General features: G+C 34.5%; 1 protein-coding gene across 7 annotated transcripts in view; it reads right to left on the bottom strand.

Annotated features, from left to right (window-relative positions):
* LOC136843837 (nuclear distribution protein nudE homolog 1-like) overlaps positions 1-20209 on the bottom strand; it is a 213224-nt gene that overhangs the window by 8126 nt on the left and 184889 nt on the right. For 2 of the 7 annotated variants that reach the window (XR_010854700.1, XR_010854699.1), the window contains exons 6-9: positions 18602-18820; positions 17051-17151; positions 2771-2862; positions 755-812 (exon numbers count right to left, since the gene is read on the bottom strand). Coding sequence is in view for 4 of the 7 variants with exons in the window: in XM_067112637.1 (XP_066968738.1) it covers positions 2771-2862; positions 17051-17151; positions 18602-18820 (412 nt within the window). In the remaining 3 variants the exon portion in view is untranslated. Of the gene's footprint in view, positions 1-754; positions 813-2770; positions 4961-17050; positions 17152-18601; positions 18821-20209 lie in introns of all 7 variants that reach the window. The other 5 variants (XM_067112636.1, XM_067112635.1, XR_010854698.1 and 2 more) reach the window with 4 other exon arrangements.

A 20209-nucleotide genomic window follows, 5' to 3' on the forward strand; every position in this document is an offset into this window, starting at 1 on the left:
AGGCAGCGTACAGAATAGTAACAACCACCACACCACTACATTCGCCAATGAGCTGCAGGTATAAAAAACATATTCAAAGCACAAAATCATAGTAACACTGATCAAAAATAATTATGAAGTCAAGAAAAAGTACAAAGTACTATATGAAGCAAAAAAGTAGAACCCTGCTAACAAATACCGAATATGATCATCTTGAGGCAATGCATGTTAGAGAGTACTTCTCCTAAAGCAGCTTTCTCATTCACTATACATCTGCCTTGTTGCCTTTCTGGATAGGATCAGGCAAATACGTTTTGTTAAAGCAATGATTTGTATTTCACATGAACATATTCAAAATTGCAAAATGTAATATTACATCCCAAATGGAACTAGTGCATATATTTCTGGCTCACCTAACAAATTCATTCTCACAATTACTATATACTAATGCTTTGAAGTAAATAAAAATCGAATCAAATCTAATGGGAAAGTAAGAGTATTTCGGTGCTCAAGTGGAACTTCTGCTGTGCATCACATAAAATCAAACATTTCAGGCTGTCATTTTCTGTACTGAAATGGTACTTCACCTTATGAAAGCACTTACAGTACAGCAGCTTCTTTCACTGTCATTTAAAATTGATGTTAAGCCAGGACAACATGTGTCAACCCAAAAACCATAACCTTTTAACTGGCTGTGCAAAATGCCACCCAAAATGTTCTGGTCAGCCTTGAGAGTGATTCTTATGCCCCTATAACAACGGTTTTACACATTTACCTGCTTTGAATACTGAGTTCACCCTATTCAAGTCTCTGTTAATCTGCTGGATTTTCATCTGTCAAAAAAAAAGGGGGAAAATAAGTACACAAAAAAAATCAACAGCTGCATGCTAATCATAGGTGGACTTTAACTTCAAGCAGTAAAATAACAAATCAAAATTTAGAAAACAAAAAAGAATTTACAAAAATCAAACAACACCAATGCCATTAACAAGCAACATAAGCTACTACTGTAATATGCCAACAACAAAATATGTATTCCACTAAACTTTTATGGGAAGGGAAAAATCATTATCAACATCTTTAATTCCTCCACAAAACAGCAATAATGAGAGTATAACAGTTAAAGAAATTATACTGCTTGCAAAAATATTCATAGCTTAAAAAATCTATTAAAGCTAACTCAAATCCCAACATTTTTCTACTGAAACCATCTAGCTTAAATCTAGATATAACATGAACATTTTGTGATGGGTATTTTTTAATATCAAAGTTTCATACAAACTGACAAGTTAATACCTTTAAAAACTCTCTATTCCTAAAACATACCAACATAGTTTACAATCACAATATAAGGATAAAATTCATAGAATCCTAAAAAAAAAAAAACTCTAAACCATCTAAGATTTTCAAAGTCTGCAGTCATGCAAAAATAACAACTTTGTCAGTTCAGTCTGAAACAAAAGCTTACATAAAATCCAGACAACAGAAGGTACCATTCTCAAGAAACACAAGACAAACCACACCCAATAAAAGTAGTGACATTCCAACCTTTGGTAGCATGCATTAGAAAATTAAAAAGGGGACAGACAAGACAAACTTGCAAGACAGCATACTAAGCATTCCTTGTGAGAGAACATTACATGAACTTTGTCAAACTAAAACCCTGACAACATAAATTTGAACATCTTATTTCATCTTTAAACCATTCTGTTGAACTTCCCCTATGCATATACACATGGACAGATAAAGGCTAAAGAGTGATTATTAACGTGCAAAGGTTACTGTCAGTTTGCTGATGCAAAAAATATTCTAGATAGAAAGGCACTTGTAATGAACTAGTCACATCCATATCAAGAAGTGGAACTTTCCAAGAAAAAAATCCTATGCGTCTAGTCTTGTGCACCCAGCAGAAACATGGAATATCAACAAAACAACAGCGGATATAAAGAATGACAAAATTTTCAGTTGCATGAAACAGCTGTTAACTATAGCATCCAAAACCCTGACGATACATGAATCATTATTTTTTAAAATCTACCAATAATTCAGCATCAATAGAGAGGTTTCAAAATTATTTTGTGATGGATCACAACCTAAAGGTGTACAGTACTTTAATATTCACAACATCAATTCATATACAGTATCGAACTCCCAAAAGAGAACTAAGGTTCATAAGAACGCAAAACCTACATAAGAGTATTTCCTATTAAATTATCATACGCTTTAAACATGAAAACTAACCTTGTAGCCTTTTTTCTTGATTACAATCCAGCAACATAAAATCCACATTACTTTTAGTTTCATCAAAATAAGAGACTAATCACAGCTATGGATGCCAAAATATATTCACATGTCAACTTTGTGCAAATCTGAGTGGGGGATAAAAAATACTTATGACTGAATCTCATTATGAATGAAAAAGTATGTGCACAAGAGAACTTCAGCAGTGAAGGCCTAAGTGAACACTGATTTTCCTTCGAGTTTTCTACGGTTTAACTGAAGATATTTATTGAATGAAGTGTAAGGAGCTCTGCAATCAAATAACAAAAATGAAATTACGATACAGTTTTCTAAAAAATTTTCACTAATGTTAAAACTTCCAAAGACAATTCTCAAAGCAATGCTAACCCCAGGGATAAGGTTTTTCTTTCAATTTTTCACATGCTCTTTTTCAAAAAGAAAAATAAACCCAATGAATGGTCATGCATGGAAAAAAGCAGTCCTCGATGGATATCAGTAGTGGTTAGCAAAAAAATGTATAATTATATAATTCAGGGCATTAGTGTGTTACCTGGCAGAGTGGTTGCCGGGCGGGGGCAGGCTGAGAGGGCGTTGGCTGTCCTTCACAAGAGTACGACATGAGGCAAGACGCGACTCCAGAGCCTGCGGTGCCATTACCAGCCTTGTTAATACTGTATTACCCACATTATTTATGCATGTAATATTTACATTTTAATACTAATATACTGTGCTTAAGAATACCAATTTTCCTGTTACAATGGGACATACAAAAAGTTATTCAGCAACTGAAAACTTGAGACCACTAATACTGTATTACAACTCAGTACTACATATTTCAGGAAGGAATCACAAAAATGGGTTAGAAGTTAGGGGATTAATTCATGTCATTGCCAAGTACACTGGTTAGTTCTTGTACCAGTAGCATTACAGAGCATATCATTTTACTGCATCAGCTTCTTTGTGAAGTACAGTACATGGAAATTCAATAATCTTCAGTGCTTTTCAGTGTCAGTCAAGTCATAATGTCATAATGTAAAAGTCTCTTCCCCTAAATACTATTCATTAGCAGAATTCCTACATATAAAACCATTAATAAACTATCATATACCATTAATAAACTATTATATAAAAAAGTGGTGCCTTAAAAATACTAACAAAAAGTCATTGTAAACACATGAAAAAACTAACTGCAACACAAAATATTCAATCAAAAAAATTTCTCTATAAAAAAATTAAGTCCAGCTTAAAATAAAAAGCTTATGCAATAACTACATGTTGGCACAATATAAGCATGCTAAAACCATAACAGACGAAATTCCTACATTAAAAGAGAACGTTGGGTATTTAATATGTTACTTCGTTATCCATCCCTAGTATTACTCCTCCAAAAACAGAAGTGACCTACAAAACACACACACAAATATTAGATCAAATTCTGAGTTGCAACATGAGTAACATATGCAATCCACAAGACTGAAAACTAAAGTTTTCAAAAGTTTCAAAAACAAAGGTCAAGCAAGCCAATCTGATTATCTCATATATATATATTATCTCTTTGTTAGTTATAATATTCTACCAAACTAAGATGAAACCTGAAATGCATTATACTTTCAAACACCTACAAATGTTCATTATTTTCTCATCATTTTCATCTTAAAGGAACAGTTTATCACATCTGTCGCTTCCATTGTCAAACCACGTACACAGTCTAATAATAAGTTGTACAAGTGAAAATCAGACATAGGCAGTGCTTACACATAACACCACATTACAATTTAATCCACTCACATAAACTCTGGATATAGAGGCTGGCCCTCTGAGAGACAAAAAATGCCAGTGATAGGTATAGCTAATAACCATTAAATAGTGTAAAGATGCTGTAATAATCATTTCATGTCCTTATTTCCACCTCTGGATCAAGACTTTAATTAAAAAAAAGATCAACAGCTAATGAGTGAAGAACATGTCACTTACAAAATAAAAAACAGACCAAAAAGGAATATGTTAAAAAAATATAGCATTGCATTACTTTAGATCAAAGTAGAGTTAGATGCCCAATTAATACTCAAGACTCAATCATTTTTTTTTCTTATAGAGACCATGCCAAACTTCTCAATTGTTTAACATTTGAGAGTCACAACAGAGCATTAACTTCATTTAGTAATATTAAAACTTTTGCTGTTGTGAATGAATCTGAAAAGTATAAATAACATGTATAGTGGAAATTAGAATTAAATAAATAAGTTCCTGAAAAATGAGTTCCTAGTCAGTGAATGCTTATTTTTCAAGTGACACTACTGGGGTGCTGGTCCAATTAGTGTTCATGATGCTTTTAAATCAAAATGTACTGAAAGTAAGAGGCAATATCTCACATATGCTATGGGAAAATAAGTGCTAAATATGATTAGTAGGACAAAACTGAATTTGAAAGCACACACTAAATTAAAAATCTTGGAAGTTTTTAAGGCTTATTCAAGAAATGCAAAAGTTATTAATCTTGTACTGGTTATCTTTTAATATTATGTAAGGACTGCCAAAGGTACAGAAAGGGAAGATTTCAAGCTAGCAAAGTAGATGAATCCATAAATACAGTTCTGGCAGATTGGGTCTTATGGAAAACTACAACTTCATTTTGTTCAAGGGGATAGGAGATATCCTCTATTTCTGGGGAGATATAAAATCCTTTGCCTTTTTCCTTAAAAAATGCCACTGCCAACCCCCTCTCATCAATCTCTTTGACCTGTGAGGAAGAAATGAAGTAAAAAAAAAAAAAGTACCTAAAGTTCAAATTAGACGGTTAGCTTCTCTTGCCCACCCTTCTTCTAGTGGCCAAAACAGTCACACTCAGCAGTTGTAAAAATGTACAGTCACTATCCAACTTAAGAACATATCTTGAATTGTTCGTAAGTTGGTTTTTAACTCCATTTTAAAGGTACCATACTCTTCATGCCTATTTAAGTATGATATAAAATCTGAAGGTTGCTCCATAAGTACACTAGTGCAGTTTATTCCAACGAAAACCTTCTATGAAACTCAAAAATATACAGCATCAAAAAGAAATATAACTTGTCCATGTATTAATACACTGTAGTGTATCATCTAATCCTAAGTGTCTTGCAATTCTCAAAATTTTGTCCCAAAAACATGATTTCATGTAGTGCAGGATGCATTTTTCGGTAGATTATAGGAGGCTATGCTTAATGCATGATTATTATTATCAAAATAGCTTAACCAGACCAATGAGCTGACTATCAGCTCTCATAGGCCTGGCCCACAGGATCAGAAATATGAAATACCAGGTCTAGGTCATAGGCCAAGCACTGGAACCAAATAGGTCCTTCAGCGTGGTGGCGAATGAATGAAAATTAAATTTAAAAGAAAAACCTGCACAAGGTATATGCTTTTACACTGGAATACATGCACACATTAAATACATTCACTCAAGTTCGCATACATGAAAAAGGGAATACTGTACTAAAATTCAGAATAAGTTAAATAAAATTTTTTATTTGTTTTTTAAAATTTCATTATTTGCCCTATAGGTTTTTTATTTTAATTATTTACTTATATATTTTTTATATCCTATCAATTAAATTAGTTCTTCATGAATATTAAAATTGGAATAATTGAAAATGTAGAAATCTGACAAAACTTCCCTCACTGATTTATTTCCAAAAGTTGATAATAGCTGTTGGTTTTATTTTGGACATTCACACAATATATGTTCGACTGTTATTATCACTTTGCATACTAAGCATTCGGGAGGAGGGCCATGTGGACTTTTCATTAAGTGTCTGTGTGTCAAATGAGTAAGACCTATTCAAAGACATGTCAGAATTGCTTGTGTGTGTCTCTCTCTCTGATATGGTGAATTCCATTTTCCAACACAGGATATTATCTATTTCAATTTACTATTTATAGGTTCCTCATTCCATATATTTTGCATTTTCAATTATTGTTTTTATATATCTTATATAATCACCAACAGGGATGTTTACATTTGCTCTTGCTATGTGGACTGCTCCTTTAGCTGCTTTATCAGCCTCTTCGTTTCCTTTAATCCCTACATGGGCAGGGATCCAACATATTTCAACATTTTTTCCATTATGTATTATGCAATTTGTGGAGTTCAGATTTAATCTGTTGTACAATATTATTTTTTGGTAGTAACTTTGAATGGCTTCTATAGTGCTTCTGGAGCTGCAAAACATCACAAATTTATTGAAAGAGACTTGCTTTATAATTCTGATGGCTGTGATTACACACAGCTCTGCTGTGAAGATACTATTTCTTATATTAAATAACCACTTCCTGTTGTATGCAAGACACTGGTATAAACAACACCAAGTACTAACATAAACAACCGAATCGAGAAACAGCTGTTTGCCTATGTTAGTCAATGTAACTAACTTACATTTATTAAGAGTTGTGTTGCAGTTGTTGACTTGTTAAAAAAATTGCAATTTTTTTATGATTTCCATAAAAATAAGATAAAAGTTGTATTCATCCTTCACACAACAGAGAAGAAAGAGTTAAGAAAGTGTGCCACTAAATTTAAGGTAGTAGCCGTGGCTAAAGAAATGAACATTTTGGAAGAGGCAAATGCAATATCCTAAACTGATGAAATCACGTCTTTACTTTCTTTAATATACTGTACTGTATTCATAAATAAATAAAGTTCCATTTTTAAACCCAGCTTTAATAATTTATGAAAAAATATATTTCCGAAATATGTTTCATTTGGCAACGAATGGCAGTGATGATGTCAGTTAAACACAATAAACTGAAAAACATTATCAGAATGCAAATGATGCATGATCACTAGGTACATAAATTATATGATATCACAATAATACATGAAATATAATACATATATTAAGTAGAGTAAGTTTTGGACCCCAACCTATTTGCAGTTCCGGATTCACTGCTTCACCTATATGCAGATTTTTCTGTGGAACGTATATATAATAAACCCCGCGTATTCGCGGGGGATGCATTCCAGACACCTCCCCCCCCCGAATTTAGAATCTGCAAATACTTAGAACCCCCCTTTAAAAATGCTTATACTGTACTTAAAGTACCATCTTACATCAAATATACCCTAAATTATTATCCTATTATATATTAATCTTTGAAATTATATTATTAATATCATTTCAAAGTCATCTTAAACATTAGTACCCTTAAAAATATATACTATATACAAGCAAAACAGAGAGAGAGAGAGAGAGAGAGAGAGAGAGAGAGAGAGAGAGAGAGAGAGAGAGAGAGAGAGAGAGAGAGAGAGAGAGAGAGAGAGAGAGTTACCATGATGACGTATATTCAGCTAATAATATTCAGCCAGTGCTAATAAATGCTTATTTCTAGAGTTTAAACAATAAATATGACCCTAATCATGCTCCCAAAGTATTAAGCTAACTTTTAAATAAAATTACAGTTAGTGTTCTGTGATTTCATTTAAAAGATACATTACCCTTAAAAAAGAAATAAATGGTTGATGTAAAAAGAGAGGAGAGTTGGAAGAGAATTTCCCTCTCCCCCCTTCCACTCATGTTTTCAGGAAAACCTATAATCTTTAGCATTTTTCCCCTCTTAATTTTTTTTAATAAGCCTTAAAATACCTTAAATTCTATTTTTTTTTCTAAGTAAAAAGCCAACAAGATGGGTAACCCAATATCCTTTTCTGGACCAAACCCAAAGCCAACACAGAAAGGAAAGGAAGGAAGGAAAACTGGTAGGGTTTAATCATGCAGAAGAGATAGACTTGCATATTGAAGACAGAAACAAGAAAAACAGAAGCATAATTCCAGAAATTTAAGTAAATTCCAATTACATTTACAATTGGGTAAATGTTCAATGAAATGTCATGGCTGTAGGAACTTTCCCCTTGAACCTAACAGAAGAGCAACTGAAGCCACTGTGTACAAAGAAAAAAATTGAGATGAGGCAAAAGCAGAATTTTTGAAAATTGAACTGTCTTAGATTCAGACTTATCAGGGAGGAATAAACCATGCAAAGCAACACAATTATGAGAGTAATACTCCTGATGTATAAATTTAGCTTGATCTTTTACTGATGAGGACAAAGAAAAAACTTCCAGCATCTACACAATACACCCAATATTTTAAAGGTGAAGGTGAGCACTAATAAATTCACTATATTACCTCTGAAACTTTATATGCTTTAACTTATTATTTTCCTCAATTTTCCTAATTTTAATGCGTCCCCAAATCTATGTATTATAACTTTTATATATTTTTACAATTTATCAAAGTTACATTTAGCAATCTGAACTATGTGATCCATAAGAGACAGATCTGGAGAAACCTGAACACCCAAATATTGACGCAAGTGAGAGGATCTAATAAAGCCTTATAAAAAAGGGATTTTGACAAAGGAAAAATCTATTTCTGGAGAGGGGCCCGTGTCACCCGGTGAAATAGTCCATTCAGCACTTATTTCTAGGTAATTCCGTTGCTAGATACCAGAGAAAGCTAAATGAAATGCTGGAGTTACTACCCCCAGAGCGAGCTCCACTAGATGGAGTCGTGTATGGAAAAAGGGTGAACTACAAAACACGGAACCTTATCCTATAGAGATTCCCAATGTCAAAAGTCCCAACGAGAGAGGTGCCGATACAAGCCCATGCACTACTCGCGGACTGTATACAAGGCAACACTAGCCGCATTCCATGTTAGCACCCACCTCACTAGAATGAAGTTTAACAAGGGAGGGAGAGAATGAAAAACAGGGGTGGGTCACCGGGTGACACGGGCCCCTCTCCAGAAATAGATTTTTCCTTTGTCAAAATCCTTTTTCTGGATCGAAGTCCCGTGTCACCCGTGAAATAGTAACAGAGAAATAAACATCATTCTTATGCTATTAAAGACTTAAATAGAAACGTTGAAAACTAGGAGAATTCTACCCTGAACATAAGTAAGGTCCTCTAAGTTCATGTAATGAAAATAATGTAAGTGGTCACCGTCTAAGATCATGAGCTTAGAACAGCACCTGAATAGGCTTGTATTAAGAAAATACTTCCTGCCTAATAGCGGACCCAATGACAGTGCCCCCTTTTTTTTTTAAAGGAAAGGACCTGACAAAATTGCGAGGTCCTGTCTAAAAAGCCTGCAAGAAGAAAACTGGACACAGAAACAGACCTTGTAAAAGGGGAGTACTTTCCAAGGTGACCACCAAAATGAGGACCTTCAATTGTAGAGAGAAAGTTAGGGTGAGGAATTCACAACACTACCCTGATGAGGGGAAACCAAACTGATTGGTTCCACCAGACAAACCAAACTGATTGGTTCCATGAACAGGGCAGACAGTACAGGAAAACTAACACTAGAAGCTAAGCTGATTAAAAATTTTTGGGACTTCCTTAGAGCACTCCCGGAATTGGTAAGCAACCCAAAGAAGGATTGAACTAAGATAGGCTACGCAGGAAAACCCTCGCTATTCCAGCTTAACTTATTAGGAACATTAGCCAGAAAAGCCAAACAGGGAGAGGGTGGACGTAGGCAATATATCCAAGTCAAAACCAAACAAAGGGAAGCACCAGACATAAAACACACATGTACAGAACGAGATCACTGACATGAAACTCATGGTTACAGATCGAGATCGTCCCCTCCTTAACGAATTTTTCCCCGAAGGGAAAAAGTGTTACAGCCAACCCCTAGGCTAACCTAACTGAGGTGATGTAAAGGAAGGAAGCCTAGGAGAGGGGTAAAGGCTAACCAATAACTCAAAAAAAAAAAAAAAAAAAAATCATAATAAAACAAAAATTGTCTATAAGGTACATGTAGGAGGATAGGCAGGCCCAACACAACATGGACGTGAAGGGACATGACCGATCTCCAGTTAAAAGAAAGTATCCCAAAATTAACAAAATTCAAAAGCATCCAAGCACAAGGTCAAAAATTAAATGTAACAATGAAAATCATGTTCCCATACACTTAGAGAAGTGAGTCTAAAACAAGACAAAATAAGACCAAAATAAGAGCGAATAGGCCTGAGGGGAACCACGTTAGCCTAAACAACAAGACAGCACTTGACCAGGAAGGGAACACAAAATTCACAAAATAAACAAAATCATGAAAACAAAGTAAAAACCATAACAGTACCAATGAAAATAAGATCCCCAAAGGCTAAGAGAAGTGAGTGACAAAATAAAGCATAATAAGGCCATGATAATAAGCGAATGGGCTCGAGGGGAAGCCCCTAAACGCTCAACAACATTTCGTAATGAAGCCACGATAAAAAGCGAATGGGCCCGAGGGGGTAGCTCGGAGCCTAAACGCTAAACATCACTCCGTAATGAACCATGATAAAGGCGAATGGGCCCAAGTGGGTAGCTCGAGCCTAAACGCTAAACATCACTTCCGTAATAAAAATCACTCTCGTAATGAAGCCATGATAAAAAGCGAATGGGCCCGAGGGGGTAGCTCAGAGCCCTAAACGCTAAACAGCACTTCTCGTAGTAAATGGGTACAGAACAAACAAAAATTAATCAAACCCACTAAAGTTAGGGATCATTACTGGTAAAACATCCCAAATAAAAAAGGGATACAAATAAAAACACAAAACAAAAATGCCGATCCAAGACCAAGAGAGGTCAAGAGATGACGTGAGAGGAGATCGAGACGGGCGTTATAAATTCCTTTAATTATTAAACTAAAGGAAAATAAGAAGCCTCAATCGCCTAAAAACAACAAAACACTGGTACTCAAGTAATTGAAGAAGAACCTTGCGAGGATGCCATAAAACCAAAAAATAGAGCACAAAATAAGGATCACAACGAAATTACGTGTGAACGAAAAACGTGCTAAAATGGAATGCGGCTAGTGTTGCCTTGTATACAGTCCGCGAGTAGTGCATGGGCTTGTATCGGCACCTCTCTCGTTGGGACTTTTGACATTGGGAATCTCTATAGGATAAGGTTCCGTGTTTTTGTAGTTCACCCTTTTCCATACACGACTCCATCTAGTGGAGCTCGCTCTGGGGGTAGTAACTCCAGCATTTCATTTAGCTTTCTCTGGTATCTAGCAACGGAATTACCTAGAAATAAGTGCTGAATGGACTATTTCACCGGGTGACACGGGACCCCGATCCAGAAAATTGAACAAAAGAGTTGAGAAAAAATCTGATAAAAACTTTTTAAAAGTTTAAGTGGACAAGTAGGACTGGGTCCAGGACAATGCAGTCCACAACTATGAAGAATGCTACCACAACAGGGAAGGTTTAATTTTTCTAGAAACTGTCTCAGATCTCCCTATCTGGCACTTCCCCTTCCCTTTTAGCCAGCAAATGAACATGTGGTTACTTACACACGTCTAAAAATGTTGCTTGAAGGAAACCTGGGTAGTAAGGGAAGGATGAGCAATGACAGTATAGGACCCCTCCGATTGCAACTAAGATTCATATAGAATGAAATTGAAGAGAAAAACACACCACAATCTGAGCTATATATAAGTTGCAAGAATACAAAACTCATTCAAATATAAGCTTCAGAAACAAATTTCACAGATAAACTAAAAATACAACAGCAGCTTTTACTATATAAATATAGAAATAAGTCAAGCATTATAAATTTAGGCTTTATCCATGAAGAGATCTATTTCACTTTTGTAAACTTCCCCTCAAACAGAGAAATATAGCAAATAAGTGGCAAAAATTAAAAGTAAATGTACAAGAAGCCTTTTTATTCATAAGAATTCAAAGTTCCCATACTGCCCAACCCCTCCCTTCTCTTCCACGAGCAAATTTCATTCTGTGCCATAACTACCTAACATACTGTAAGCCACTATAACCTACTATAGATTAGGATGTAAGAAATGGGAATTTAAAAAAAAAAAAAAAAAAAAAACCTTCCACAGAAATCCTTACTAAAATCTTGACACCAGATTTCTCTTATAAGTTAGATGAGTAAGTTCTCTCTCCTCTGTCTCATGCACTTCCCATCTGAATTTCCATTCTGTCTGGATAAGTTCTCTCTTCTGTTTCATACACTTTCTATCTTAATTACCACCTAATCTAAGTCTTTGTCTACATTCTTTTTCCATGATTTTCTGTGCCTTCCCACTGGTCTTTGCCCTATTCCAGTTATGCTTATTTTCTGACCATTCCTGACCTTTTCTACATCACTAATTTTGCAAACTATTTCGCCCACCTTCTCATCACATATCCAAACTTATCTCAATTTTAGGCTCTTTCATAACAACAAAATATATTTTAAAAAAATAACTTTTCCACATGCAACCAAATGGTCAGAAACATAATATATCTTATGTATCAGATGTGAGCAACTATGCAGTGCAAGCACACATGTACTGCATAAAGACTAGGATTTGGTTTTCACCGATGCCATACAATACACATTTAAAAAGTAAATAAATATCATGTACAGAAATGCTAACAACTGGATTTCCTAAAGCTGCACATCTAACCTTATGTACATAGAACACAGAGTACTGTAACTGTTTTCACATCTCTATGTTGCAGCATGAAGCAAAGATTGAAGCAAGTATGTGAAATAGTCATATGTTTAATATAACAAAGGAAGGATGATTCGGATAAGAACAACAGAATGCCTATCTCAAAAAAACCTAATAGGTGGTGAGATGATGAAATACACTTGAGAATGATATAAACTGCACATATTCTTGTCACCTAGTAATTCAATTAGAACAAATCTGCTCCCCACTCCTTTTCTAAAATTAGGAAAATAACATTACGCATATACCAAGGTTACCATAGGCGCTTCACCGAATGTACAGACACCAGAAACATATAAAAAGACATGCTAAATACAGCAACTACTCCATTCACAACACATCCACGTAAGTTTTCTACTATTTCAGTATTAAAACAATCATGTATTATACTTATGGTTACATTTAAACTGACCAAGAATAACCATGTTTAAAGTCAAGGTAATAAGTGACACTGCCTCAAACTAAGCTAATGAAGAACCCACCATCCTCAGGTAAGAGTAATGTAATATATCAACAGAGTTACCAGTAAAGTAGTTCCAGAAACCAGCAACAGTAATAAAGAACCAAAATAACTAAGGCATACTGCTCATTTTCTCATAAATAACCAAAGCATGACAAACTTCAATATGAAGCTAAATGATCACCCAACATGAAGAAAATATTATAGATAAATATATATAAAGTCAATCCTATAAAATTTTAATAAGTAGTCAAAACTACCTAAGTATTCCACAAATATCCAAGTGTTTTTCTGAATACTAGACTTTCAAGGTGGTTATTCATGTTTTGACAATAAGAAGAATTGTAATTCTACTCCTGTGAAGCTAAAATTATCATTAGTGGTAGTAGTACTATTATTAGAAGTTTAACCAGACCACTGCATTATATTTCTTACCTCTCATTAAGTATTTAATATTAAGTGGGACAAAAATTGCAGTTGCAGAAGTTGGACAACTAACTGAAAAACACCAAAGGGTACCAACGAAAGGTGAAAGACGGAGCACTGCAGGCAAAAGGATACTGCAAAGGCTGACGTACAGTGCAGTGGTACATCCTAATGATGTACTCATTACTGTACTTCTGATATATCCTATACTGTACTTCACATTGCATATCTCCTCTAAAACGAGCAAAAATTAATAGATGGTAAAGTGGGTTTTGATATACCAAACAATCATTATAAAGCTCAATATGGTAGAGAAACTAGTTCAGTTTGGTAGTACAATTCAGACACCACAATGAACATGATAAAAATTATGTTAAATATATATGCTACATAAAAATTTGAATCCCCAGCATGTACCATTGTCAATCAACGATTTAAATCAGCAATCAACATAAATATAGGTGTCAAGGTATAAGCTACAGGCAGTCCCCGGTTAACGATGGGCTCGGTTAATAGCGATCCAGTTTTACTGGCACTTGCCTAGCGACGAAAATCGGCAATTTTCGGTGCCAAAAATCGCCAATTTCCGCTTATCAGCGCCGATAATTGGGTATTGGCGCCAATAACCGAAAATCGGCGCCGATAACCCCCAAAAATCGCCAATTTTCAGTGATCATCACACCCTCAGAAACGGAACCCCGCCGATAACCGAGGACTGCCTGTATGTGATTTGCCAATTTTATTACTGCTAAGGATAATTTTAGTTTCTCCCTAGCAGCATTTTCTATGTTACTTAGGTAAAAGACAAATGGTACAATTTTTAAGGAGAGTTCAGTAATTTTTGTCATAACATTACATAATTCTGATTAAGATACATTGTCTTCATAAAGAGGCATATCTTTGAGTAATATGTTTGTTTACTACAATGTTACTTTACTGGATATATTTAATTATATACAATTAACGGCAGTTCGGTTACGAATTTTTAGACATTCTACTTACTATGTTGTTCTAGAGATTTCCATAGGTTTCTAGGTTGTGCTGTATGCTATAAGATTATGTAATACTTTAGTTATATGTGTGTGGTATTTGCTAGAGTAGAAGAAAACTAATGATTTTTGTATAAATATTAATCCACAGGCAAATATCAAGTCATTGACATATATCTTGTGATCCCTTCAGCTTACTTTAGCAAGAAAGATCATCTTTACAGTGTTTTCCAATTACGATATAAGAGTCTGCTTAAGCTTCGTGAGTGTTGGGCATTTTATAAAAAATCTCAGGCTGTCATGTTTAAAAAACCATAAGGCATTTCCCACTGGTAAAGACAAAAAAAGTATTACCTAACACTGACTGCTGAATTATGCCCAACACTCACAAAGCTAAAACACTAAAATTATTATATCTTAATTGGAAAACACTGTACAGATCTTCCTTGCTACAGTAAGCTGAAGGGATCACAAGAGATATGTCAATACAAGATGTCGGTGACTTGATACTCACCTATGGATTAATATGTACAGGAAAATCATTAGTTCTCTTATATTCTAGCAGATTACACACATAGAACTAGAGTATTACATAATCTCATAGCATATTGTATCTTTAAAAAGATACAATATAAAATAATTTCTGCTTCATAGCTAAAAACCAACTTGCTTTTATTTACTTCACCGCCTGGTTAGAGGAAAGCCTCTGCAAAACTGTTCTCAACTGTTTCCTCCTATTAATTTTTCCTTTCCCACTTTCAACACGAGGATGATTTTTCTGCCCAGCTTTGACCTACCTCAATTGCTCATATATTTCTTTTTTTAGGCCTTTCACCATCAACCTCTGGGCTTCAAGCAGCAGCCTGGGCTGTCTTAGCTTAAAAGCATTACCTGTGCCATAATTTTACCAGCATTAAGTACGAGCTACTCATCAGATCTGAGTCTCTATTATTTTAGTTGCTATTTTTAATAAGCCTTTATTAGGTGACTCTTTGATTCTACCTTGTGTCCTCCCTTTGTCTATTCCCTAGTTTCTCATGTTTTCTCTGACACAGTCTCCATCTTCTCTTTGGTCTTTGTGTATATAAAACTTCCATTTCCATGATGTCCTCTACAACATGACCACCATATCCTCTGCTCACTAGGTGCCCACACCATCTTAATGTTAATTGGACTTTCTTTGACAGTTCAATGACTTTTGCAGATCCTCTATCTCTTTTTGTCATTCTACTCATCTATGTGAGCATCCTCATATCTGCGTATCTAATTTATTTTTTCTTATTTTCCTCAGTGGTGCTGCTTCTAGCCCATACAACACTGCAGTTCTTACCACCAAGTATCACTTGCCTTTTAGCCTAATAATTCACCTGTCACAGAGTTCACCAGATATCCCCCCTCAGTTATTCCATCTGGCTTGAATTCACTGGTTAACCTCTTTATTTGTATCACCAATATCTCTTACTAAGCCAAGCTACTTGAACATCTCATGGTTCCAGTTCTCCCAGGTTAATCATGGCTTGATTCTTGTCATTATCCATCACATTATCTTGCATTCAGTCTTTGTTCAGCCTGTCTTCATTCTTTTACTCTCTTATAAAAATCTCCAATTATCTAGCTTTCTATCTAACTCCTGCAATCAAAACAACATCAACAGCATTGAACATACCTAACGTGGGATTTTCAATTCCACCCTTTCATTTTTTAAAACATCAAAACCTCATCCAGACTACTCTAAAGGGGCCTACCTTTCTACACTTTTCAATAAACAATGAAGGACAAAGCGCTGACCCTTAAAGAACATACATTTACATAAAAATTCTTCAGATATACCTGCTACTGTCTTCGCTTCAGATCATGTGTTATGATACATACTACTAACAACTCAAAAGTCTTTCCCGGGCTCCATCAAGCAAAGTAGCCTTGTTTATCATCTACTCTGTTCATTTCCAACAGCTATTCAACCCTGTTTGTCCACTTAAACTGGATGTTAAGGCATGAGCAAGAGAGCTTGTACCAAGAATGAAAGATTATACAGTACATGCCTTTTCAAGAAAAATATGTCAGTTGTCTCACAAATAAGCTTTCAATTTCATTTTTAAGAAGCTTGAGTAACGCTGATGAAAAACTTTATCAGATTTCCTGCAGCTTTAAACAGCTGACAGAAATATTCATACAGCTACACAATGGTATCTATTATGTCCCTTGAATTTTAACTGTGGCAGTTAATATTACTAACACAATGTAACTAACTTCACAATAATTCTTCCAACACTTCTGAAAGAACTTTTTGTCCCTTGGCATGAACAATGACTCAAAACTTGAAAAAAAAATCTGTTAAAAATGTTAAAGGAAAAATTGCAAAAACTGCAAAAAACCCTTTAAAAACTCCAAAATAAGGTTAATGCAACATAATAATAACTTTTAAAAAGTTGATAAAAAAAACTATTCAAAATACTCACCCCAACTTTTCTTAATAGATCACCAACAATATTCAGTGCTGATATCCTGGCTGAGGGAGTCAAAGGGATATTACCATTGTTTATATTGTGCAGGGTATGAGCTGAAAAAAATTATCACATGAATATCAATACAATGCACATATTTCCTATGACGTATAAAGAACTAAAAAAACTTGAGAAGCTGACTTCTACACAAAAACAGCATTTATTTTATTGTGCCTTATGAGACATAAATTACTTTACCTTTTTCCTAAATTACTTTATAACAGTTTTCTGAAAGACTAAACCCCACACAACAGCAACAAAGGAGGTTCTAAGTTAACATTATCATCAAGAATAATAATTCTGGTTCTTGAAATACTATGTTATACTAAACCTTAAATACAAAAAAAATCACACTGAGGTAATTTTTTTTTTTAAATTACCAACTGAACATTATTTGTTATTCATGATGACCATTATAAAAAGTAAAATATATACCAAAATAATGAGTCTCCAGAGAGACCCTATGCATAAGCACTGTTCCAAAGCATGACATTTCTTATACACCATTCACACCCTGTCAAAAAACTTACTTCCTCAAAGAGATCGAACACAATAAAGCATATAGTATTTGAAAAGTAACCACAAAATAAACGTTAAAAATAAGTACAGAAGTTAATCTCCAAAATACACAACTTAATTTCTGATAGGCCTTAGTAAATACAGTGGGTTCTCGAATTACCATCAATTCAAAATGCTTGAGTGCATTGCTATTTTACTTAGAGTCAACCATTCTACAGTTGTAAAGCAAACAAATGTTTCTGTAAGTGTTAGAAGGTGGAATTCTAATCCCAACAGAAATGTATCATGAACATGTTGTCTTACTCTACATATACAATTTACATAACCGAAAAATTATTACAATTAGTGTCAGTAATACCAGTCAACACAGGAAACCATTTCACTTCACTACTGGATAACGATAACCATCAACTGTTTGCTCTTCCCATATTGGACATTCTGACTAAAATGCAACAACACACAATACTGTATTAAGTTTCTAAAAAAAAAAAAATTTTTTTTTGTTCTCTACTTCCCCACATCTTTATCTTTACTTCATCATTATTGCACACTTAATTAGGAATCGGATAACCCATTTCTGTACTATACCACTCTGCACTGAAGAAAAATTTTTAATACAGACTTTAATGGAAAAAAGAAGAACTAGCATGTATGCCTTGAGAAAAAAGCAATCAAGACAAGGAGCAATCTGAATATCAAATCATAATAAGTCCCCTTAAATAATGCAGTGAAGTTACTTTGAAAACTGTACATATGGTATTTCAAAACATGCAAGCAATGCAATACATTTATCCTAGTGATACTTCGTATATGACACTGGCTTAAGACAAGAACCCACTGATAAATAAGAATCAAGTTACTAAATTCATTATATTCCTTACACTCATGAGCTGATTTGTTTCTTTCATACTAAAAAAATTATTTTACACAAGGAGAAACAAAGAAAATGGAAGCAAAGTAAAACAATGAAACTTGAGAAAAACTTACATTTAACATGTGTGCTTGGAACAGACTCTGTTATTTGTGTGGTCGAAACAAGTTTATTAGAATCAACAATGGACTCTTCTGTAGGCATTTTGGTTGAGGACACTGGTTTTTGTGGTGACTGTAGATCAAGGTGATATTTGCTCTGTTGCTGTTGTAAAGCTTTATCATTATCTGGCTCAATGTCTTCTTTTGCTTTAACACAAAGTTCTTGTCGAAGATCTAGAGAAAGAAGAAACACATGGCATCACTTTGGCAAAATTACCAAGGTTAAAAAATTAAAAATTTAAACTTGAAACCAAGTATTTCTTGGGTTTAAGTTAATTAAACCAAAATATTCTCTTTGTTCCAAAGCTATCATAAAATACAATTTTCCATTTTTCATGTAACTTGCCTCCAAGGTCAATACAGTCTATACAACCTCACACTTATAACTGGTCTGGTTAAACTACTTAATAATAACACATACTACAGTAATCACAACAAAATATTTAAAAATAACTCCTAACACCAAATTTTGTTATACATAACAAACTATTCCCTTACTTGAGCTATTTACTTCTGTACTAGAAAGGATAACCAGCAAAATAATTGAACAATTGAACATCATCAGCAAGCCAACTTGCCTACCTGATTTGTTTAACTAAAGAGGACATGTTTCTCGATTAAGGAATTAGAGGCTGGACCAAAGGATGATATAAAACAGAATAAAATTATTTACAATATACATTAAAGCTTTGTATAGCAGGTATATCACTGGGAAACTGATTTTTTCTAAATCTAATTACAAGCCAAATTTCAGATATACACCAACTTCAAACACATTTTGATTATTTGTAAAAAATTCCAGATTTTGGATTAAAAAATTCAGCTACCTAAACCTGTTTGGTTCTGCTCAATTTCTGAGATGCTACCAACTAGCCACCTCAGGTGAATGACGCTCACAGCTTGGAGGCTCAGCTCCTCCGTGGGGCTTGGAAGCTACTTTCTAACATTTGAAAGAGAGATGAGGTGGGAAATGAAACTGATCTTTCACTTCTATGACAGACAGATGTCAACTCTCACCTTGTGTGTGTGGAATACACAGCGATGCCAAGCTTGAAGACAAATGTATGTACTGTAGTGGGAAGCTTCTGTTCCACTATTCACACTTGTGTTAACCATCAATTCTGAACTGTTACAATATTTTAACCAAACACATGGGAAACAATGGTATTTTTGTGAACACTGCTTATTTTTATGTCCCAAAATGCTAACTAAACATGGTAAGCATACTGGGAGTAAAAGAAATGCTTTCATTGAGTACTGCCAAAAAAAATAAAATTAATAGATACAACATGCTAATGATGACAAAATCTTAATGGAGGACTGCAAGATCATCTTCATGTTTCATGACATCCAGGGCCAGAGAAACCAACATTTGGCATCCACTGCACATGTCCATTTCAGTTAAAACCAAGATAACATCCATGAAATAATGAAGAGTTAATCAAGCTGGACAACAGGCTTCATAAGTGGTTTACTGCACAAGGTGCTGAAGGGAAGCCAACCTTAGTTCCAGTCACTACAGAAAAGGCTACGATGTTCTATCAAGAGTTCCTGAGGAACTTC

The sequence above is a fragment of the Macrobrachium rosenbergii genome, chromosome 12 (assembly GCF_040412425.1).
Source record: "Macrobrachium rosenbergii isolate ZJJX-2024 chromosome 12, ASM4041242v1, whole genome shotgun sequence".
NCBI classification, from domain to species: domain Eukaryota; kingdom Metazoa; phylum Arthropoda; class Malacostraca; order Decapoda; family Palaemonidae; genus Macrobrachium; species Macrobrachium rosenbergii.